Here is a 25279-nt window from a genome sequence, read left to right as displayed (position 1 = left end):
TTAACATGATTCTGTCATACAGTATTTTCTATTTAACCTAAATTGTTGAAATGGTTTTTGTGAAAGAATTTATGTAAATGTTGATAAATCGTACCCTAGTGGTAAAAGCTCTGTTTATAAAGCTTTCAGGTAAATATTATGATCATAAGAATGGGAAGTTTAGCACCAGTGTTATAACATTGATATATAAGTTGACAATTTCTGAGGTTTATTGTGATTTAAGATATTTAAAAAATGCTATAAACCATTATACTGATACCATCTAAAATACTGATACAATCTAAAATACTGATAAGGAAAAAGCTGTTTCTGTTCGTCCCACACCTTCTTCTTCTTCTTCTTCTTGTCGTTTGCATCTACACTTTCAGACCAGTAGCCTCGATGAAACTTGTGGTTTGCCTAAGATCCTCAATGCCTCCATACAGTTTCTGGTGGATTGAGGTATCTATCGGCTGAGTCGCAGCTTGCTCCTGGTCGTGCCTTTTACATCTCTGAAGTATATGCTCCGCAGTCTGATCTTCTTCACCACACGGACAAGCTGGCGATGATGTCAGTCTGTATTTCTTGTACATGTGAGCATTGAGCTTGTTGTGCCCTGAGCGGAGCCTGACCATCATCACTTGTTCAGACCGATCAAGGAGATGAAAAGCATCTTCCTCCATCCTTGGTCTTGTTAGTGCCTTGATGATGGTGACTTTCTCCTTGTAACTCACAGGTACTGTTGGTTGTTCTGACTGAGCTCCTAGCTTAGCCAGTTTGTCTGCCTCTTCATTGCCTGCAAGTCCAAAATGGGATGGAATCCACTGAAGTGCTACTTTGCAGGTTATACTCAGGCTCTGCATTCTCCTGGCTAGCTGCGGAGCTTTATTGTTGATCAGAGCTTCCATGACAGACAGTGCATCTGTGGAAAAGACGACTGAGGAGCTTTCTTCTGCCGAGTCTTCAACCACTGAGACGGCCTTCATGAGTGCTTCAGTCTCTGCCTTGTAGTTGCTGCAGTGTTTTCCTGTGGCTGCATGTAGTGTTTCTCTCTTGCCAGATGGGTATTGAATTAAAACTCCTGCTCCTCCATCTTTGGCTGATCCGTCTGTATAGACATGAGTCCATAATTCCGGAGGATAGTCTTCATTGATCATAGCAAGTGTGAGGCTCTTCGGAATGCCTTCATCCTCTTGCTTCCCGCGGTCAAGACGAGGAACAGCAAGTCTCACAGTCGCTGAGGACAGATCATTCACTAGTGGGTTTATGATGTCTTCACTACCTAAGGGAGTCGTTGGAATGCTCAGCTCAGTTTTGAACTCTCGGTTGAGTTTCTTTGCCTCATGTATGAAGCTGCTACGTTTGAGCCGATTCTTTGTATAGCCATCTAGCTTGGCTTTCATGGGATGGTCTTGAAAAGACCTGAACTTTTCTGCTTGAAGCAGAACCTTTGCATGTCTTCTGTCTTGTAACGGCTGTTTGCCTGTTAGCTTCTCCATGAAGGAATTTGGTGTAGACTTTGTAGCACCTGTCATGATCCGCAATGCTTGGTTCTGAACCTTGTCTAAAGCCTGTTGGTTAGTTTTGGCAGTAGTGGACCAGGCAGTTGAGCTATACTCTAAATGGGGTCTCACTGTTCCCTGATATACTGTCTTGAGTATTTGCTCATTTGCTCCTCACGTTCCAGCAAGTTTGCGCATCATGGCAAGCTTTTTACGGGCCTTCCCTTCTGCTTGACTAATGTGGGGCTTCCAGGTTAGCCGTTTGTCAAAGGTCACTCCAAGGTATTTTGCCTCGTCTGCTTCAATCAGCGAAGTATTTCCCATCTTGATTTTACTCGCCCTCTGCTTTGACGACAGGGAGAATAGTGTGGTGGACGATTTCTCTGTATTGATCGATACACACCAATCTTCAGCCCAAGCTGAAAGCTTGTTGGTGGCTTCTTGCATCCTGTATGTGGCTGTAGTGGCATGTTCTTCCTTACACCATAACACCAGATCGTCAGCTTAGAGAGCAGCCTTAACTTCTTTCGGTAGTTCAGACACCAGATCATTGATGAAAAGCAAGAAGAGTGTAGGGGATAAGACTCCGCCTTGTAGGACACCATGACGCAACAGGAACTTCCTACTGCTGGCATGTTCTAAACTGACTCTTGCTCTTCTGTTTTGGAGGTATGACTTAATCCACCTCAGCATGTGACCTCCTACTCCAGTCCTCATCAGCTTGACGAGGAGTCCATCAGTCCAGACTTTGTCAAACGCCCTCTGCAGATCAATCCATGCTGTAAGCATGACTTTCTGCTCTTGGAAGGTGTCCTCTATCTCTTGCGATAGATAAGTGGTCTGGTCCTCAGTGGAGCGGAATTGTCTGAAGCCAGCTTGTTGCGTTGCAAATAGGTTGTTAGTCTCCATGTACCACTTCAGGCGTGCATTCACAATCCTCTCCATGGTCTTTCCAACACAGCTGGTTAGGCTTATTGGGCGGTAGCTTGCAGCCTTCTTTGGATCCTTCCCTTTCTTGTGGATGGGGATCATGACTGCCTCTTTCCATATCTGTGGAATCAGTCCTTGTGTCCAGCTGCAGTTGTAAATTTCCAGGAGTTTGCAAATTGCTTCAGTGCCTAGATGGGTCAGCATTTCATTTGTGACTCCATCTGGTCCAGGAGACTTCTTTGTCTTCAACTGCCTAAGAGCTGTCTGTAGCTCATGCAGTTTAAGACCCTGCTTCATGCATTCTGGTGTCACTTGGCTTGTCTGCCTTTCCCTTTTTTCTCTTTGGGCTTCCCTTTGCTGTTCCCTGTTGATGGGGATGTTGGAAACATCTTTGTAACCAGAGGCAAAAGTGTTTGCCGCTTGTTTACCCATCGACAGTTCACCATTCTCTTCCAGAGTTACTGAGCCTCTTCCCGTTTCTTCATCATTCAGCTGTCTCGTCAATCTCCACAGCTTTTGGCCATCTCGTTCTAGGTTGAGCGAGGCTGTTTTGTTTCTCCAGCTCTTCCTCTGTGCTTCCCGTTTGTGCCTGAAGAATTTGGCCTTGGCTTGTCCCACACCTTCGAATCAGTCTGCCTTCTTGGATGCCAGACATTAAAACAATTGAAGACTTTACTTAATAAATTGTTTTAAAAATGATGAAACAGATTAATTAGTCCGGGTTATCAAAATTTGTGTATAAAAAACTTCAGCTGGGTGTCGGAGTTAAATGTTTTAACTTAATTTTGTTGTTATAATGCATTTGATTTATATCATCAGAAAATATTGATAAGACATACATTAATACTTTGTTAAAGGGAGGTAATTAGAAGTACCAAAATTAGTAAAATGGGGACTGATTTTGTGATTGTGTCAAGCCAGAAATACCGGTGCCCTGGGTCATTCCATATTTACAATTTAAAATCCAAAGTGTAATGTCTGTATGGCCATTTCGGCCAAAGCTATAGAATTTTATGTGATTTCACATCTTGTTAGTGCAGCAAATTATTTGCCTTTTAATCTTGCTGGTTTTGCAGGCTATATGTATTTACAGAAATCTCTCATTGTCATTACAACTTCATATTGGCTTTTCATGTTATTTAAATAAATTATGTTGAAACCTCTTACATTAAATCATTTTTCATATTTTTCAACTTTAAAGGGAGCGGTAATAGTTTAACAGTGATTGAGTACTGTGATCTTCAGTGTCCAGGGTCAATATTGACATACCACAATATACTCCTGCATTATCAAAGTAGGTTTGTAAAACACTGATAATATATAGTGTCAACAACATTTCACCCATGCCTTCTCTGATATACTCAAATTATTTCATAGATGAATGCAAAAATGGCTCAACTTGTAAATTTTGAAGTGCAGTTTTAGCTCATTATATGAAACGGGTGCAAGATATGTAGGGAAATATAGTACCACTAAAGTTTATGAATGACTTAGATAATGTTTAGATGATAATTAATCTGTAAATTGACCTAACTCTTGAATATGACGATAAGATTAATGGGTTTGTTCGCTAATTGGACATCTGATGCTCAATTGTTTCCCTTAGTTTCATCTTGTTCAGACACAATAGATATAGAAATTGTCTCCCTTTTCTGAGTTTTGCTAGCTGACATGAATGAAAGGTTCAGGATGAGCGTTTAGTATCGGTAGATGTTTGGGCATCAACATTTTAACTAAAACATCTTCCCCTCAGAAACTTCTGGCCAGAATAACACCAAACTTGGTATGTAGCATTCTGGCAAAGTCCCCTTTCAAGTTTGTTTGTATCATTCAGCCTGGTCCGTTTTTGGGGCTGCCACTGCTAAAAATAGAAAATCTTTAAAGAAAGAAAAATTTTCTCTTGTGAACCATCTGTGATGGTAACCTAGTGGTAGAGCGCCCGTGTGAGCTTGCCATGTCATACCAAAGTTTTAAAAAATGGTAGCCTAGTGGTAGAGCGCCCGTGTGAGCTTGCCATGTCATACCAAAGTTTTAAAAAATGGTAGCCTAGTGGTAGAGCGCCCGTGTGAGCTTGCCATGTCATACCAAAGTTTTAAAAATGGTAGCCCAGTGGTAGAGCGCCCGTGTGAGCTTGCCATGTCATACCAAAGTTTTAAAAAATGGTAGCCTAGTGGTAGAGCGCCCGTGTGAGCTTGCCATGTCATACCAAAGTTTTAAAAAATGGTAGCCTAGTGGTAGAGCGCCCGTGTGAGCTTGCCATGTCATACCAAAGTTTTAAAAAATGGTAGCCAGTGGTAGAGCGCCCGTGTGAGCTTGCCATGTCATACCAAAGTTTTAAAAAATGGTAGCCTAGTGGTAGAGCGCCCGTGTGAGCTTGCCATGTCATACCAAAGTTTTAAAAAATGGTAGCCTAGTGGTAGAGCGCCCGTGTGAGCTTGCCATGTCATACCAAAGTTTTAAAAAATGGTAGCCTAGTGGTAGAGTGCCCGTGTGAGCTTGCCATGTCATACCAAAGTTTTAAAAAATGGTAGCCTAGTGGTAGAGTGCCCGTGTGAGCTTGCCATGTCATACCAAAGTTTTAAAAAATGGTAGCCCAGTGGTAGAGTGCCCGTGTGAGCTTGCCATGTCATACCAAAGTTTTAAAAATGGTAGCCCAGTGGTAGAGTGCCCGTGTGAGCTTGCCATGTCATACCAAAGTTTTAAAAAATGGTAGCCAGTGGTAGAGGCCCGTGTGAGCTTGCCATGTCATACCAAAGTTTTAAAAAATGGTAGCCCAGTGGTAGAGTGCCCGTGTGAGCTTGCCATGTCATACCAAAGTTTTAAAAAATGGTAGCCCAGTGGTAGAGGCCCGTGTGAGCTTGCCATGTCATACCAAAGTTTTAAAAAATGGTAGCCCAGTGGTAGAGGCCCGTGTGAGCTTGCCATGTCATACCAAAGTTTTAAAAAATGGTAGCCCAGTGGTAGAGTGCCCGTGTGAGCTTGCCATGTCATACCAAAGTTTTAAAAAATGGTAGCCCAGTGGTAGAGTGCCCGTGTGAGCTTGCCATGTCATACCAAAGTTTTAAAAAATGGTAGCCCAGTGGTAGAGCGCCCGTGTGAGCTTGCCATGTCATACCAAAGTTTTAAAAAATGGTAGCCCAGTGGTAGAGCGCCCGTGTGAGCTTGCCATGTCATACCAAAGTTTTAAAAAATGGTAGGCTAGTGGTAGAGCGCCCGTGTGAGCTTGCCATGTCATACCAAAGTTTTAAAAAATGGTAGCCCAGTGGTAGAGCGCCCGTGTGAGCTTGCCATGTCATACCAAAGTTTTAAAAAATGGTAGCCCAGTGGTAGAGCGCCCGTGTGAGCTTGCCATGTCATACCAAAGTTTTAAAAAAATGGTAGCCCAGTGGTAGAGCGCCCGTGTGAGCTTGCCATGTCATCCAAAGTTTTAAAAAATGGTAGCCCAGTGGTAGAGCGCCCGTGTGAGCTTGCCATGTCATACCAAAGTTTTAAAAATGGTAGCATAGTGGTAGAGCGCCCGTGTGAGCTTGCCATGTCATACCAAAGTTTTAAAAAATGGTAGCCCAGTGGTAGAGCGCCCGTGTGAGCTTGCCATGTCATACCAAAGTTTTAAAAAATGGTAGCCCAGTGGTAGAGCGCCCGTGTGAGCTTGCCATGTCATACCAAAGTTTTAAAAAATGGTAGCCCAGGTAGAGCGCCCGTGTGAGCTTGCCATGTCATACCAAGTTTTAAAAAATGGTAGCCCAGTGGTAGAGCGCCCGTGTGTGAGCTTGCCATGTCATACCAAAGTTTTAAAAAATGGTAGCCCAGTGGTAGAGTGCCCGTGTGAGCTTGCCATGTCATACCAAAGTTTTAAAAAATGGTAGCCCAGTGGTAGAGCGCCCGTATGAGCTTGCCATGTCATACCAAAGTTTTAAAAAATGGTAGCCCAGAGTCAGTATAGTGTGACTGGGTAGGTATCATGTCACATCTCTATGGCAAGATATTCCAGCAGGTAGACACCATCATTAATATGACTGAAAAGTGTTGAAAAAAATGCAAAACCCAAACATACACACACACTCCACTTGTGAACCACTTGATAGATCTTCACCAAATTTGGCCTATGGTATCCTTGTAAGGTCCTCTCTCTACTTTGTTCAAATGGGGGCACATGATCAGTATAACGGCTGCCAGAACTAAAAATAGAAAATCCTTTCAGTTACTGCTTTTTCATTAACATTGATTGCTCTCTTGAAACTGTAGCATCCTCGGTTTTGTCCAACTGATTGCGCTTGGCCTCTGTAGGTGCCATCAGAGTTAAAGATAGAAGTTAAATGAACCTTTAATGAACTTGGTTTATGGAATCCTTTCAGGGTCATCTTTCAATTTTGTCGAACTGGTTGGACACATTTTTTAAGGTCATATCTTCAAGGTCAATGTCACAGAGACTATAAGTCCTGATTTCTTGTCGTGGTCATATATCTTTGTGCATTCCAGGATTTATGTTTTTTCATATTAAACACATTTTGTTATCATTCATAATATGGTACATCTATCCCAGGTCAAATAGTCAAAGTCAGGTTAGCGACTTAGGGTCGCTATTGCACTCTTGTTTTCATTTTCAGTCATTTAATAGAAAAAGAATGCTTGAAAGCAGAACAGTTATTGTTACTTGGTGTAATACTTATGAGATGAGCCTGGTAACTATGTGAATGAACCAAACATTTTATGTACCAAGCAGCAAAAATTTGCATATCTTCAGGTAAACTAGACAGTCTTGGTATTTTTTCGCATAAATAATTTAAGGTATCAGATTTAATGGTATGTTATAATCCGTTTTGGTACATTGCCATGCTGAAATACCTTAACGGAACAGGCTGGCTTGTTAGCACAATGCTTTATAGGGCTGGGTGTAAACTTACTGTGGTAATACTAAGAAGTGGTGTTTTTTGTTTTTTTTTGTTGGGTTTAACGTCGCACCGACACAACTATAGGTCATATGGCGACTTCCCAGCTTTGATGGTGGAGGAAAACCCCAGGTGCCCCTCCGTGCATTATTTCATCACGAGCGGGCACCTGGGTAGAACCACCGGCCTTCTGTATGCCAACAGGATGGCTTCCTCACATGAAGAATTCAATGCCCTGAGTGAGGCTTGAACCCACATCGATGAGGGGCAAGTGATTTGAAGTCAGTGACCTTAACCACTCGGCCACGGATGCCCCAAGAAGTGGTAGTCTAATAACATGTACATAGCAAACATTAAAGGGATAGGCAACCATGTTCTTATGTTAAATTCATCTGCTAGGATTTCTTAAATCATTTAAAAGAATGAAAGAATTTTCAAAATCAGCTAAAAGGTAAGAAAGTTATGAGCATTTAAACATATGATGACAATGGTGGTCATTTCCTTTCAATGGCAAAAAAAACAATGAAATGCCAGATTTCTTAAATTTCTAGATACATATTGAAACTGTATTTACTTTTTTATGTAAAATAAGTTCTCTACTTTTTTAAACTATAATGAAAGAAATTACCATGTTTTACATCTTACACTCAAGAAACATAAGAAATTAATTTATTATGTCTCTCACCACATGGTGGTGTGGGAGACATATTGATTTACTCCTGTGTGTGTCTGTCACAAATCTTGTCCGCACTCTTAGTTGAACATTTCTCATCCGATCTTCACCAAACTTGAACAAAATGTGTTTGCCAATAAGTAAGCGGCCAAGTTTGATAACTAGCCAGTGGCCCAGGCTGTTCGGAATTATGGCCCTTGAAACTTGTTTTTGATAATCAAAGCACTGAAAGTCTGATAAGGCAGTTGAGGTCTTGGTGCATGATTGACTCGTATACTACTATTCAGATGATTGGCAGTTGTGGGAAACATGCGCTTTTCTCAAAAGCAGCTCTAGTTTAAAAGGTTATTTGCTAAATAATGAATTCAGCAATGTGTAAATGACATCATAAACACACTAAAATAGCTGCCTCCATGATCAGCCATTTTTAACCAGGTTTTCAACGAAAACCTGAGTTATTAGATTGGGGAAGATGTCGGTCGGTCGGGCGGGCGGGTGGGCGGGCGGCCGGCCGGCGGCGGCGGCGTCAAACTGGTGTTTCCGGTCAGTAACTTTTGTTTCGGTAAAGATATTTGAATAAAACGTATGTAAGTAGCTTATATCAAGACAAAGGCTGGGATTGATTTTGGGGTTTCTGGGGTCAAGGTCAAGGTCACTGTTACTTAAAATAGAAAAAGGGTTTCCGGTCAATAACTTAACTTAGGAATGAGCTATCATGATGAAACTTGGTGTATAGAAAGCTTATATAAAGTTGTAGCTTTGGATTGATTTTGGGGTTTCTCGGATCAAGGTCAAGGTCATTGTTACTAAAAATAGGGTTAGGGTTAGGTTAGGGTTAGGGTTAGCATATCTTCTACATGCATGGAGGGATTTTGATGAAAGTTGGCACAATTGTTCACCGTCATGAGACGGAGTGTCATGCACAAGAACCAGGTCCCTAGGTCTAAGGTCAAGGTCACACTTAGAGGTCAAAGGATACAAGAATGAAAACTTTGTCCGGAGCATATCTTCTTCATGCATAGAGGGATTTTGATGTAACTTGGCACAATTATACACCATCATGAGACGAAGTGTCTTGCGCAGTTCCCTTCTTTAGAATTACTTCCCTTTGTTGTTACTGTAAATAGCTTATATTGTAACTTTTTCATTACTAGACGTAGGGAAAAATTGAGACCACTTTTCTGTAGTACAACATGCATGTTACATCCAATTTTGAGGTGTATTTTGACCAATCTCTACCTGGTAAGGATTTCAGTGTGGACTTACAATTTTTATGCCCCCGAAGGGAGGCATATAGTTTTTGAACCGTCGGTCTGTCGGTCTGTCAGTCTGTCGGTCTGTCGGTCTGTCCGCATTTTTCGTGTCCGGTCCATATCTTTGTCATCGATGGATGGATTTTCGAATAACTTGGCATGAATGTGTACCACAGTAAGACGACGTGTCGCGCGCAAGACCCAGGTCCGTAGCTCAAAGGTCAAGGTCACACTTAGACATTAAAGGTTATTGCATTGATGGGCGTGTCCGGTCCATATCTTTGTCATCGATGGATGGATTTTCAAATAACTTGGCATGAATGTGTACCACAGTAAGACGATGTGTCGCGTGCAAGACCCAGGTCCGTAGCTCAAAGGTCAAGGTCACACTTAGACATTAAGGGATAGTGCATTGATGGGCGTGTCCGCTCCATATCTTTGTCATCGATGGATGGATTTTCAAATAACTTGGCATGAATGTGTACCACAGTAAGACGACGTGTCGCGCGCAAGACCCAGGTCCGTAGCTCAAAGGTCAAGGTCACACTTAGACATTAAGGGATAGTGCATTGATGGGCGTGTCCGGTCCATATCTTTGTCATCGATGGATGGATTTTCAAATAACTTGGCATGAATGTGTACCACAGTAAGACGACGTGTCATGCGCAAGACCCAGGTCCGTAGCTCAAAGGTCAAGGTCACACTTAGATGTTAAAGGTCTTTTTTCATGATAGTGCATTGATGGGCGTGTCCGGTTCATATCTTTGTCATTCATGCATGGATTTTAAAATAACTACGCATAAATGTGTGACACAGTAAGACGACGTGTCGCGCGCAAGACCCAGCTCCGTAGGTCAAAGGTCCTAAACTCGAACATCGGCCATAACTATTCATTTAAAGTGCCATCGGGGGCATGTGTCATCCTATGGAGACAGCTCTTTTGTATTTTTTTTTTTTTTTTTTAAGATTAACTTCCCTTAGTTGTTACTATAAATAACTTATATTGTAACTTTTTTATAATTGACCGTAGGGAAAAACCAAGACCACTTTTCTGTGGTACAACCTAGTTGTTACTTTCTAATTTTAGGTGTATTTTAAGGTATCTCTACCTGGTAAGGAGTTTTTTTGTGAACTTAGAAAAACAAAAGAATTACAATGATTACTAAACAACCACAAAATTAAAATTACATCTGCAAATACAGGTGCTAGAGTAAAGAAATTTGCTGTGACGGGCGTATATTGTGACATTCTGGCACTCTTGTTTATTCTTATGAAAAGTGTTGAAAACCTGGTTTCGTGGCATTGCCGCGTTTCTTGTCTTCAATTTCAAGCTGCTATACCTTTTTTAATAGTGGTCCGATTTTAAAAATTCTTTCAGCATTTTGAAAGGTTTGATCATGGCTTATAAATAAATTCAACTTTTTATCAGGCATTCCTTGCCCTTTAAGTATAGGTTATAGATCATTTATTGACCATCTAATGAAATTAAGTTTTGCAGTAATGGAGCACAGCACAAGTCCCTTAAGGATCCGTTATTGAACAAGGTTATATAAAAGTTTTGCAAACTTCATAAAAGTATTCTTAAGGCCCTTCTTGGTGTTGTCTTAAAAGGATCCCTATTTGCCTCAGATCTCTGACGTTTCTGTATTTCAGAGCTGCATAGCCATATCTTTAAAATGATTTTCAATTCTACAGGAGCGTAACTGGGCCAAAGGTCGTTATTATGTTGTTTTTTTTATGCTACAGGTATGGAAAAGATATGTGGGTGCTGTGGAAATGTACACAGTACATATGAACCAATGTCTAGCTTATATTTCTTTGTATTAAGTACTTTATTAAATACTGGTACTTGCTTAATTGCTTATTACTTAATTGTTTTCATAGACATTTGCGTATCAGATTGCAGTTTCAGTTTTTAGCTCACCTGAGCATGAAGTCGTCTTGATGATCTCTAGGTCAAGATTGAAACTGGGTCATGCAGGGTCAAAAACTAGGTCAGTAGGCTAGAAAATCTTATTAACACTCTTAGAGTCCAGAATTTAAGTTTGAAACTCATGTGATTTGGTCAGAATATTTGTCTTGATGACCTATAGGTCAAGTTTGAATTTAGGTCATGTGGGGTCAAATACTAGGTCACCCGGTCAAATCAAAGGAAAAACTTGTTAACACTCTAGAGACCACAGTTGTGACCCAATCTTCATGAAACTTCATGAATCTTGTTTGACAGAGATATCTAGAAATTGCTGCACCCAGTTGTAAATAGATTTCGTTTTTTACACTTTTTCAAAAGTGAACAAAACATGTGACATAACCAAATAATTTGATCAGACCAGTCAGCCAGAAATTTGCATTTTTTGCCTTTCGTCATATTTATAGACAGCTCTTGTTCACTTTCAATATTCTTCTGTGTTTCAATTGACATTTGCTTTGAGGTAAGGCCAGACATGCCTGTTATAGCGGCCTGTTTCATCTTGGCTCATTCAGACAGAAACTGTCCAGCATAATGATTAATCATACAGTGTAGCCGCTTTACATACCAGCCATTCGCTTTGTAAGAGCACCAGAAAGCGCTGAAGTGATTTGGAATCGATCTTTTATCTAGCAGCCAGGAAAGAGCGGTAAACAGTGCAACAGAGTGTCAATTTTTTTCAGGTCCCCAGGACGCATTTTATGTTACAAGATGTTACTAAAACTGTGCAATTTGCTGTTTTTTCCCAGCTTAACTTGATAATAAAATGTGCAGCTGTCCTACAGAAATTGAAATGATTTTAATTTTTCAGCAACTATTTCACCAGTGTATCCCTTTAAAGTGAATTCACACATCAATTTTTGTGTTTCAGGCTGTAACAAGAAAGAAGTTTGAGTATGCTGAAGATTTTAGGAAGTCTCTTGGAAATGGAGTTCTGTTGTGCGAGTGAGTATACAGTATATATGAATATCAGTTATTCTAACACGATCCGCAGCAGTTGCTATATAAACATACAGTGAAATCGCCTATACATGAATCTACGATAAAATAGCTGTTCCATTCCACACTACGTTTGTAACATGAGTGTGAGATTCTACTCTGCTTCCGTTATATGCTGACTAAATACCCGACTTTTTCAGTGCTCATTAAAGTAGTAGTAATAAAGTGTACATCAAATTTTCTGAAACAAACAATTTCTAACTGATAAATTTATTTGTTTATATTTTTACTGTAAGAAAATGTTTCAGCCCGTTCAGTTTCAACTTCAGTATCAGTGCATCTATATCTGGTCGTGTGCGTAGTTTACAATTTCTGCGTTGTGGGCACCACAAATGTCAACAAGATTCTTCTTTGACAGTAAATAAATTATAGTTCATGCTCCAATATTCCAGACTCGATCAAGCGTTATATGCCGAAATGTTCTGGCGTGATTGTTTCAGTGTCATCATGAAGGTGACTTGTACTATTTTTAGAAACTGCACATATGACCTTTCAATGAAGTACTAGTATTTACTTTTGATTTCTATATCCGTCCTTAGATGTTATTGAAAATAACATTTTCACAGCAGTAACTACTTAATACTTAATCAAAATTTACTGAATTTCGGAAAATTCCATTTTATGCAACGCTTTCCATTTGTGGGGAGGTTTTTATAATAGCATATAGCCAGCGCCGAATGACATATCGAGCTAAAATATAGTGCTGTAAAATACGAAGAAATTTCATGGTTAGAATGGAAATAATGAATATGTTCCAATAATTTTATCAGTTAATAAAATATGGGCAGTTGTTGGGATGTGAATATTAAATCACTCGTGCTACGCACTCAACAAAGCTACATGTAAGATTTGGACCTCTATCTCAAAGAAAAGGTCAAGGTTATGGGTGAAAGATTTTAAGTAATTTTTCTTATCCAATCTGCTACTTTTTAGCTCAACTATACAAAGTTTATGGAGAGCTATCCTACTCACCCTGGCGTTGGGGTCGGCGTCTTTCCGCTTCCCCACCTTGGTTAAAGTTTTTTAACACTTTCTCTTTTTTCTCCTTATCTCTGTAATTACTTGATGGATTTGCTTTAAACTTAAAATAGTTATTCCTCATCATCACCCACATCATATGGCTCAAGGGCAATAACTCTCACACCAATATTTCATGAATTATCCCCCCTAATACTTAGAATTTCAGGTTAAAGTTTTGATGCTCAGTCATTCCTAAACTGATTTGATTCAAACTAAAGGGAGTTGTTCCACATCATCACCCACATCATACTGCACAAGGCCCATAACTCTGGTACCAATATAATTTTAATGAATTATTCCCCCTTAGAATTTCAGGTTAAAGGTTTGATGCACTTTCACTATATCTCATTTATTAGGAAATGGATTTGATTCAAACTTAAATAGTTGTTCAACATCATCCCTCACATCATATGACACAAGGGCCGTACCTCTTGCACCAATATTTCATGAATTATCCCCACTTTTTACTTAGAATTTCAGGTTAAAGTTTTGATACACTTTCACTCTGTCTCAGTTATTACTAAATGGATTTAATTCAAACTTAAAATAGTTGTTCCACCTTATCATTCATAACTCATGACACAAGGTGCATAACTCTGGCACCAATTTTTCATGAATTATGCCCCCTTCTATTAGAATTTAAGGTTAATTTTGATGCAATAATTTTCACTGTATCTCAGTTATTACGAAATGCATGTGCTTCAAACTTGAAGTAGTTGTTCCACATTATCACCCACATCATATGACACAAGGTGCATAATTCTTGCACCAATATTTTATGAATTATGCCCCCTTTTTGCTTAAAATTATACTTATATAGTGTTTTGATACACTTCATCTTTACCTCACTTATTACTTAATATTTTTGACACAGACTCAAGCTATTGTGCAATATCTTCATCCACCATTGGAGTCATTAAACACTCCAGTGACAGCTCCAGTTTCCTCAGATATGCCCAGTTTCACTATCCAGCATTGTAATAGCTGAGCGCGCTGTCTCCTGTGACAGCTCTTGTTTCTTGATAAAACTTATCATAAAAATTTACCATAATATTAAGATGATGTCGCTTGCAAGTCTCAGACACCTCTAGGTCAGAGGTCAAGGTCACACTAAGAGGTAAAAGATTTTAGGTAATTTTTCTTCAATCTATAACTTTTTTTTTGATGGATATTCACATAAACTTAGCACAAATATTTGCTATAAGAAGACGAGGTGTCACAATTTTATACTGTATAGTAACTTCCCTTTCCATTCCCTTGCCTCGACTTTTCAAGTAGGTGACTTTGTTTTGCCTGGCATACTTCATTCACTTGTTCTGTTTATCACTTCAGTCAGATACTTGTAACCATCTGCCATGCCAGAGACAGAGTGACAGTTCCTTCCCATTAAGTTAATTGTTCCTGTATTTATTGAATAACTGGATACAGTCACCTCATTTTGTTCAGTTCTCATTGTTCTAGTACATAAACAGTTTCAGCAATCTCAATTTTCTTTAAGTACACATTCTCTTCATACAGCCTTCAAAAGAAACATTGTTGCCACCTTATTCAAGTTTAAGAGAAGTGACAGTTTTTACACTATAAATCCAGGGTCTGTCAGTAAGACATGATGCACTACCAGTCCAGGGTGCATCACCAAGACAAGCCTGCCTGCTTAGCTCAATAGAAAGAGCGTAGATCTATGGATTGCATGGTCATGAGTTAGATCCTTGGGCGAGGCGTGTGTTGTAAGTGACAATTTGATAAATGACATTCATCCTTACCTCTGAATTCAAACATGTTGGGAAGTTGGCACTACTTGTGGAGAACAGGTTTGTTCTGGTACAGAATCCAGGAACACCAGTTAGGTTAACTGCTTTTCATTACATAACTGAAATAACATTGAAAAATGGCATTAAACTGAAAACAAACAAACAAATGTCACTTAGTCATGATGCACTACCAATCCAGGGTATGTCACATTAAGGCATGATGCTTTACCAGTCCAGGGTATGTCACTAAGTCAAGATGTACTACCAGTCCAGGGTATGTCACATTAAGTCATGATGTACTACCAGTCAAGGGTATGTCACATTAAGGCATGATGCACTACCAATCTAGGGTATGTCACATTAAGGCATGATGCTTTACCAGTCCAGGGTATGTCACTAAGTCAAGATGTACTACCAGTCCAGGGTATGTCACATTAAGTCATGATGTACTACAAGTCAAGGGTATGTCACATTAAGGCATGATGCACTACCAATCCAGGGTATGTCACATTAAGGCATGATGCTTTACCAGTCCAGGGTATGTCACTAAGTCAAGATGTACTACCAGTCCAGGGTATGTCACATTAAGTCATGATGTACTACCAGTCAAGGGTATGTCACATTAAGGTATGATGCACTACCAATCCAGGGTATGTCACTAAGTCATGATGCACAACAAGTCCAGGGTATGTCACTAAGTCATGATGCACAACAAGTCCAGGGTATGTCACTAAGTCATGATGCACTACCAGTCCAGGGTATGTCACTAAGTCATGATTCACTACCAATCTAGGGTATGTCACATTAAGGCATGATGCTTTACCAGTCCAGGGTATGTCACTAAGTCATGATGCACTACCAGTCCAGGGTATGTCACTAAGTCATGAGCACAACAAGTCCAGGTATGTCACTAAGTCATGATGCACTACCAGTCCAGGGTATGTCACTAAGTCATGATGCACTACAGTCCAGGGTATGTCACTAAGGTCATGATTCACTACAATCCAGGGTCGTCACTGAGTCATGATGCACTACCAGTCCAGGGTATGTCACTAAGTCATGATGCACAACAAGTCCAGGGTATGTCACTAAGTCATGATGCACTACCAGTCCAGGGTATGTCACTAAGTCATGATTCACTACAAATCCAGGGTCTGTCACTGAGTCATGATGCACTACAAGTCCAGGGTATGTCACTAAGTCATGATGCACAACAAGTCCAGGGTATGTCACTAAGTCATGATGCACAACAAGTCCAGGGTATGTCACTAAGTCATGATGCACTACCAGTCCAGGGTATGTCACTAAGTCATGATTCACTACAAATCCAGGGTCTGTCACTGAGTCATGATGCACTACAAGTCCAGGGTATGTCATAAGTCATGATGCACAACAAGTCCGGGTATGTCACTAATCATGATGCACAACAAGGTCCAGGGTATGTCACTAAGTCATGATGCACAAAAGTCCAGGTATGTCACTAAGTCATGATCACTACCAGTCCAGGGTCTGTACCTAAGTCATGATGCACTACCAGTCCAGGGTATGTCACTAAGTCATGATGCACAACAAGTCCAGGGTATGTCACTAAGTCATGATGCACAACAAGTCCAGGGTATGTCACTAAGTCATGATGCACAACAAGTCCAGGTATGTCTACTAAGTCATGATGCCAAACAAGTCCAGGGTATGTCACTAAGTCATGATTCACTACAGTCCAGGGTATGTCATAAGTCATGATGCACAACAAGTCAGGGTATGTCACTAAGTCATGATGCACTACCAGTCCAGGGTATGTCACTAAGTCTGAGCACAACAGTCAGGTTATGTCACTAAGTCATGATGCACACAGTCCAGGTATGTCACTAAAGTCATGATGCACAACCAGTCCAGGGTATGTCACTAAGTCATGATGCACTAACCAGTCCAGGGTATGTCACTAAGTCATGATGCACAACAAGTCCAGGGTATGTCACTAAGTCATGATGCACTACCAGTCCAGGGTATGTCACTAAGTCATGATTCACTACAAATCCAGGGTCTGTCACTGAGTCATGATACACTACAAATCCAGGGTATGTCACTAAGGCATGATGCACTACCAGTCCAGGGTGTGTCAGTAATAGATGGTCTACTGGTCCAGGGTATGTCACTTAAAGACATAGTACACTACCAATGAAGGTTATGTCAGAAAGGCAGGGTACCCTATCAGTCCTGTGTATCCCAGTAAGATACAGTATTCTAACATTCCAATGAATGTCAGTAAGAGGCAGGGTACCCTATCAGTCCTGTGTATCCCAGTAAGATACAGTATTCTAACATTCCAATGAATGTCAGTAAGAGGCAGGGTACCTATCAGTCCTGTGTATCCCAGTAAGATACAGTATTCTAACATTCCAATGAATGTCAGTAAGAGGCAGGGTACCCTATCAGTCCTGTGTATCCCAGTAAGATACAGTATTCTAACATTCCAATGAATGTCAGTAAGAGGCAGGGTACCCTATCAGTCCTGTGTATCCCAGTAAGATACAGTATTCTAACATTCCAATGAATGTCAGTAAGAGGCAGGGTACCCTATCAGTCCTGTGTATCCCAGTAAGATACAGTATTCTAACATTCCAATGAATGTCAGTAAGAGGCAGGGTACCCTATCAGTCCTGTGTATCCCAGTAAGATACAGTATTCTAACATTCCAATGAATGTCAGTAAGAGGCAGGGTACCCTATCAGCCCCGTGTATACCAGTAAGATACAGTATTCTAACATTCCAATGAATGTCAGTAAGAGGCAGGGTACCCTATCAGTCCTGTGTATCCCAGTAAGATACAGTATTCTAACATTCCAATGAATGTCAGTAAGAGGCAGGGTACCCTATCAGTCCTGTGTATCCCAGTAAGATACAGTATTCTAACATTCCAATGAATGTCAGTAAAGAGGCAGGGTTTCCCTATCAGTCCTGTGTATCCCAGTAAGATACAGTATTCTAACATTCCAATGAATGTCAGTAAGAGGCAGGGTACCCTATCAGTCCTGTGTATCCCAGTAAGATACAGTATTCTAACATTCCAAAGAATGTCAGTAAGAGGCAGGAATACAGGAGCTCTTCCATCTTTTTATGTTTGAACATTTTCTTATGAAAAACCACCCTGCCAATGAGGTTGTCAGCTCAGTGCTCAATGAAAAGAATGAAATTGTCAGTGCTACGAGCAAGTCAGTTCTGGTCAGAAATATGAAGAATAGGTTAAATTATTGCCTGTATATAACATGATATGCTTTTAGAATATAAATCCCCCAAACAAAAAGGTTTTGTTTAGTAGGTAATGAAAAATTAATGGGTTGAAATTGTGGAATTTGATTGATTCAAATGATAGTTGATGTATCAACTGCCATTCTGAAATATCAAATAACAAATAATATTTTACCAGCAATATGTTTTACAGTTTCTCACTCAGTAATTTAATTGATAAAAAGAGTTATCAGTTTTAATCTTTTATTATCATAATAGCATTTCTCATGTTTAATATGTTTCGCAAACCAAAGCTATTTTATCCTATATTAATGAAATAAAGACATTTTATAAAATATTGTGATCTGTGGCTTTTTATGCCGTTGAATTGATATGTGGTTGATGATACTCAATCAGTATATTACAGCTTTTAATAATTCACACCCCTAGTTTGAAATAGTATTAATTGTTCTGAATTTTGATTTAATAAACAAGTTTTTTTTTTATTAAATGTTTTAACTGGCCATTGCTTAATTGAAATACTGTTTAAAAATGGTGTTGGACCCAAAAACAAATGTTTTGAATTAAAATTCTTACTGTTATTGGAGTAAACATTTTCTTGTGGTAGGACTGTTTTGTAAAACCTAAATGAAAATGATATACATGTACCCTCATCTGTTGTGTATTTCAGGTTGTTAAATTGCTTGAAGCCAGGCAGTGTAAAAAGAATTAACAAACTCCCAGGAGCTATTGCTGGTCTGGTATGTTGTTATTTGTTCTTTTCTATTGGAAGGTTGATAATCCTGTCTGCTATATCAGGACATTTATATAGCAGTTCTCTCCCTTAGATGTATATAAGCTGTAGTAGTAAGGTTTATAACTTCAGTCTGCTTTAAGAGGACAAACATTAGTGTTTGTCTCCCTTAGATATCTACACCATTACTTTGAAATAGGGGATATGTCTGTCTGTAGTGGATGTAGGTTGACAGTTTCAGTCTAGTTTGTAGTGTGTGTATCCCTTTAATTCATGACAGCTAACCCAAATATTCAGTTCCAAAAAGTACAAGACAAACAATTTAAAGGTTGTAGTTAGACTGGCAGTCAGTATTATTTGACTGGAGACAATAACTACCAGTCCAAAGTCATATGTTCTCCGTCTCTGATTCATTACTGGAAGTTGTCAGTTTGTTGAAGAGAACAAATGCAGGTTATGCTGTATTCAGTTAATTTTATGTAGCACAAATCTTTTACATGAATGAAGGAAAGATTAAATGGGTTGTCACATAATTACTATGAGGATGTACGTCAGTATGTCACACTAGTCTTGTGTACTGGACTCCTACAGACACCATCCAGTTGAAATGATTATTGTATACATCATCAACATGAAGTGAACTTATTGTCAGGACTTTCATATTTTATTTCCATTTTAAGCCCACTTGAACTTTGTTCTGGATGAGCTAGTAGTATAGGATGGTTATGCATCATTTTGTGCCAACATTTTTATTTAAACATCTTCTCCTCTATAACTTCTGGTTAGAATGACACCAAACACAACCAGCAGCGTCCTGGCATGGACTCCTCTCAAGTTTGTTCAAACTCTTAAGTTTGAGCTAAAACAAGAAAAACCTTCTTAAAAAGTTGTTCATAAACCATCCAAATGATCTTCACCAAACTTGGTCTGTAGCTTCCTTCAAATTTGTTCATATCTTTTGTTTGGCCACCAGAGTAAAAAACAAAACTTTAAACAACTTTTTCTCTTGGACCACTTGATGGATCTTCACCAAACTTGGTCTGTAACATCCTTGTAAGATCCTCTCTCAAATTCATTTTAATGGTTCTGCTTGGCTTCTTTAGGGGTCAACAAAACTAAAAGTAGAAACATCTTTAAACAACTTCATGAACAAAATGATGAACATTCAGCAAACTTGGTCTGTAGCGTCCTTCTCTCAAATTTTTTCTAAGGGTTCTGCTTGGCCACCTTTAGAGGCCACCAACGGTGAAAAATAGAAACAGCTTTAAACAATTTCTTCTCATTAATCAGATGATTAATCTTCACCAGACTTGGTCTATAGATCTTTTTCCAAATTTGTTCATAGGGTTCTGATTGGCCCCCTTAAGGGGCCAAAAATGGAAAACCTATGGGTAGCTCATTCTCATAAACCAGCTGATAGATCTTAACCAAAGTTGGTCTGTAGCAGCCATGTAAGATCCTCTCAGAGCTAAAAAATAGAAAAGGCTTTAAACAACTTGTTCTCATGAACCAGTGTATGGATCTTCACCAAATTTGGTCTAAAGCATCTTTGTATAGTCATCCCTCCAGATTGTTAAAATGGTTATGTTTGGCTTTTTTAAGTGCCACCACAGCTGAAAAATGTAAAAAAAAAACAAACTACTTTTTCTTTTGAAACACTTCATAGATTGTCACCAAACTTGGTCTGTAGCATCACTGCAAAGTCCTCTTTAAATATAGTAAATGGTTACACTTGTTAGTATGCAGACTTTTTATAAATACATCTGTACCTTGTGTACTAAACTCCTACAGTTTTCATCAAATTTAAATGAAACTTGGTGTGCACCATCAGCATCAGTATGCCCAAATTTTCAGGATTTTGATTTTATTTTCCATGAGTTTTGCCACAGGTTTGGTGCTTTATAATATTGTTATAGCTACTTACCATTAAAATGAAGTGTTCAGGCATGTATCATCACTTTCATTTTCAATGTGTCATACAATTTTGACATTACTCTTTATGCCCCCACATTATGCTACAGATACGGATGCTACAGACCAAGTTTGGTGAGGATCCATACATTGGTTCATGAGAACAAGTTGTTTAAAGTCTTTTCTTGTGGGAGGCATATAGCGTTGCTGCTGTCCGTACATCCATCCGCATAATTATGTCCCGAAATCTTGTGTGTCCAACTCCTTCCACACTATTAGCCTGATTTGCTTCAAACTCTCACAGATGAACAAGCTTGATGTACAGATGACTATAAAGGAAGGAATTTTTTCATTGACTATTTTTACTGCAGTTATGGCCGTTTGATAGTTTTGCTATAATAGACTATAGAGAAAAATCTTGTGTGTCCAACTCCTGCCACACTGTTACTTGATTTGCTTCAAACTTTCATAGATGGACAAGCTTAATGTGAAGATGACCATAAAGGAAGGAACTTTTGCTGTGACTATTTTTATCACAGTTTAATGGCCATTTGATAGTTTTACTATATGGAATAAAGAGAAAAATCTTGCGTGTCCAACTTCTCAAACCCTATTGAAAGTTTCACATATGAAGGACCTTCATGTGAAGATACCGTAAATAATAGAATTTTTTCAGTAGTTATTTTTTCAAGAATTGTGGTCCATTCTTAATTTCACAAAATAGGCCATAGTGAATACATTTGGTGTGTTCAACTCCTCATACACTTTATTAAGGAATGGATTCAAAGTTGCTCAGATGAATACAATTTGTTTCAAAATTTATGTCGAATATCCCTCATGTGAAATTTGCTATTTAGAGGAAGTCACAGTATGTGGAGACATCAGTGTCCAATGGCTACAATTCTAGATTTTTTCTGGCTTTCTCTACCCATAAAAAACCAGTAAGATATGATGATTACTTGAATAACTGAAGAAATGCTTATAAATACCATTTTACTGATATGATTACACAAAAGCAAGGTCAGAATCATAGACCATGATAGCAAACATTCCAGTTACTGATACCACTTCGGTAAATAGGAAGAAAAAAGTCAAACTTCTTTGTGTTAGTACTTTTAGTGGCGCCATGGTTGTCAGATTTAGTAATTTAGATATCTTCCTACTCGAGACTCAGAATAGCAACTAAAGCATGTTAGCATAATTGATATGTTTGAATTTTGTCTAGAGCAAACTTGGCCATGTTTGCCCTTGTGGTATCCAATATTTTTAAGTGACATTGTGTAAACAGCATTTTTATCTTCAACAAGTAGTTCAAAATAATTCTAGACTTCGCTGTGGTTTTAGCATTTTGTCGATGAAGTTTGTGTGTATTCTGTTTTAGCCCTTATACCCAGCTAAATTTCTATAATGAACTTGTCCATCTTTCAATTTGGACAGTACCATTAACTGTTAAAAGGGGTCCTTACCAAACAGATACTGACTGAATGGCACACAATGAAGATCTTGATCTGACTGCATGTATGTGCAGACTGATCTTGATCTACTCTGGTCGCAAAGGCAGAATCAATCCTTTTCAGCATGGTAAGGGTTAATAGATATTTGATCTAAATATTATAGATCATGACGTAAGAGATGTTTGTTTAAATAGATGATTTGGTCAAGAAAACAGAATTTGATATTGCTATTTGTCAATTAATAATCATGTTTTATAGCAACAGAAATACAGTGCCATACAGATAATTGTTACTTTGCTGATAAATTTTGAATTATAAATTCTCTCAGCAACTTTTTTGTGTTTCTATATCTGGCATGTTTATGCCTGTCCATTCAGTATTCAGTGATTCAGTTCTTTAAATATAAATTGAGGAGTTCAAAATTCGTATCATGAATTGAATAACATATTAATTAATATATCCAGCCAGTTAGTAATTATTTCAAAGTAAGCACTTGTAAGGTTAATGTTTATAAAACAAGCAATAAAGGATGACATGTAGTGACAGTTTCGGTAATTGTCGAGCCCGCTTGCAGAAGCAAAGACACAGTCGTCTAAATGGCTGTTATGTGCGTTAGTTTAGGGCATTCTTTATTTGGCCACTTGAGTCAAGGTGACTGTCAGGTCAAGGCAACTGATACTAAAAATAGATGTTTGAAAATCCTTGTTTTCTTGAAATTGTCCTGTTGCTTGTTTCTTGAATTGTTAGCTCACCTGAGCAATGCTCAGGTGAGTTTTTCTGATCGCTCGATGTCCGTCGTCCGTCGTCCGTCGTCTGTCGTCCGTCGTCTGTCAACATTTAGCTTGTGTATGCGATAGAGGCTGTTTTTTTCAATTAATCTTCATGAATATTGGTCAGAATGATAACCTTGATGAAATCTAGGCCGAGTTTGAAAATGGATCATCTCGGGTCAAAAACTAGGTCACTAGGTCAAATCAAAGAAAAACCTTGTGTATGCAATAGAGGCTGTATTTTTCATTTAATCTTCATGAATATTGGTCAGAATGATAACTTTGATGAAATCTAGACCGAGTTCGAAAATGGGTCATCTCGGGTCAAAAACTAGGTCACTAGGTCAAATCAAAGAAAAACCTTGTGTATGCGATAGAAGTGGTATTTTTCAATTAATCTTCATGAATATTGGTCAGAATGATAACCTTGATGAAATCTAAGCCGAGTTCGAAAATGGGTCATCTGGGGTCAAAAACTAGGTCACTAGGTCAAATCAAAGAAAAACCTTGTGTATGTGATAGAGGCTGTATTTTTCAATTCTTCTTCATGAATATTGGTCAAAATGATAACCTTGATAAAATCTAGGCCGAGTTCGAAAATGGGTCATCTCGGGTCAAAAACTAGGTCACTAGATCAAATCAAAGAAAAACCTTGTGTATGCGATAGAGGCTGTATTTTTCAACTGATCTTCATGAATTTTGGTCAGAATGATTGCCTTGATGAAATCTAGGCCTAGATCGAAAATGGGTTATCTGGGGTCAAAAACTAGGTCACTAGGTCAAATCAAAGAAAAACCTTGTGTATGCGATAGAGGCGGTATTTTTCAATTGATCTTTATGAATTTTGGTCAGAATGATTACCTTGATGAAATCTAGGCCGAGTTCGAAAATGGGTCATCTGGGGTCAAAAACTAGGTCACTAGGTCATATCACGTAAAAACCTTGTGTATGCGATAGAGGCGGTATTTTTCAATTGATCTTTATGAATTTTGGTCAGAATGATTACCTTGATGAAATCTAGGCCGAGTTCGAAAATGGGTCATCTGGGGTCAAAAACTAGGTCACTAGGTCAAATTAAAGAAAAATCTTGTGTATGCGATAGAGACTGTTTTTTTCAGTTGATATTTATGAAATTTGGTCAGGTTGATTGCCTTAATGAAATCTAGGTCGAATTTGAATATGGGTCATCTGAGGTCAAAAACTAGGTCACTTGGTCAAATCAAAGAAAAAACTTCTGTATGTGATAGAGGCTGTATTTTTCAGTTGATCTTCATGAATTTTGGTCAGAATGATTGCCTTGATAAAATCTAGGTCGAGTTTGAACATGGGTCATCTAGGGTCAAAAACTAGGTCACTAGGTCAAATCAAAGAAAAACCTTGTGTATGCGATAGAGGCTGTATTTTTCAGAATTTGGTCAGAATATTTGTTTCCATGAAATCACTAGGTCAAACATGTTTTACACTGTTATGGAGTGTTTCTTAGGTGAGCGACCTAGGGCCATCTTGGCCCTCTTGTTTAGTGCATGTTGCATGTTCTTTCAGGTAAGATTAAGGAATAAATAACAATTAAGTAGTTTCCATTTCTGTGTGTAATACATGGGCATGTTTAAAGTGATCTTTAAGTGTACTTTAAAGGTGGATAATCAGATTTTGGCCATGTAACAGATTTGTTTGAAACTTTAGCATCTGATCATTTACACTCATTTATGTTCACTTAACACTTAATCCAAATTAGATTTTCACTGGAGGTATTTTTAAAATTTCATTTTCCTATCCTGGTTGCCCAACCAAGATAGAGTTATTTTATCATAAGTATTAAAAATTATGTATTTAGATGGAATTCATTAGAAACGCAAGTTTGAAAAATTATTATGACCTCCCTTTGCCTATCTTGGTTGCGCAACCAAGATAGAATTCAGAAGCTACACACAGCTTTTAAACTTGCATTTTGGTTCAGATTGTTCAATAGTTGATATGTCTATCAAATGCAAATGTAAAACTAGACATTGTATCGAAATAAAAGGAAATACCCAGCTTTTTATATACTTTCATATTAAAGGGGAGTAATTACAAAATTTTATAAAAATAATAAAATATACATTTCAAATAGGAATCTAACTCTATGTAATCGGTCTTTTTGTTCCTTAAATAATTCTCTACCAGAATATACAAAAAGTAAAAAATGTCATTAAATGTTGTT

The 25279-nt window shown here is 38.6% G+C and overlaps 1 protein-coding gene across 9 annotated transcripts in view; it reads left to right on the top strand.

Annotated features, from left to right (window-relative positions):
- Positions 1–25279, top strand: part of LOC123558240 (nucleolar protein dao-5-like) — a 181175-nt gene that overhangs the window by 20981 nt on the left and 134915 nt on the right. For all 9 annotated transcript variants that reach the window (XR_008370927.1, XM_053543020.1, XM_053543021.1 and 6 more), the window contains exons 2-3: positions 12067–12140; positions 18882–18951. Coding sequence is in view for 8 of the 9 variants with exons in the window: in XM_053543020.1 (XP_053398995.1) it covers positions 12067–12140; positions 18882–18951 (144 nt within the window). In the remaining variant the exon portion in view is untranslated. The remainder of the gene's footprint in view (positions 1–12066; positions 12141–18881; positions 18952–25279) is intronic.

This window comes from Mercenaria mercenaria, chromosome 5 (genome assembly GCF_021730395.1).
Source record: "Mercenaria mercenaria strain notata chromosome 5, MADL_Memer_1, whole genome shotgun sequence".
Classification (NCBI taxonomy): Eukaryota; Metazoa; Mollusca; class Bivalvia; order Venerida; family Veneridae; genus Mercenaria; species Mercenaria mercenaria.
This window is presented reverse-complemented; position numbering and strand designations above follow the sequence as displayed.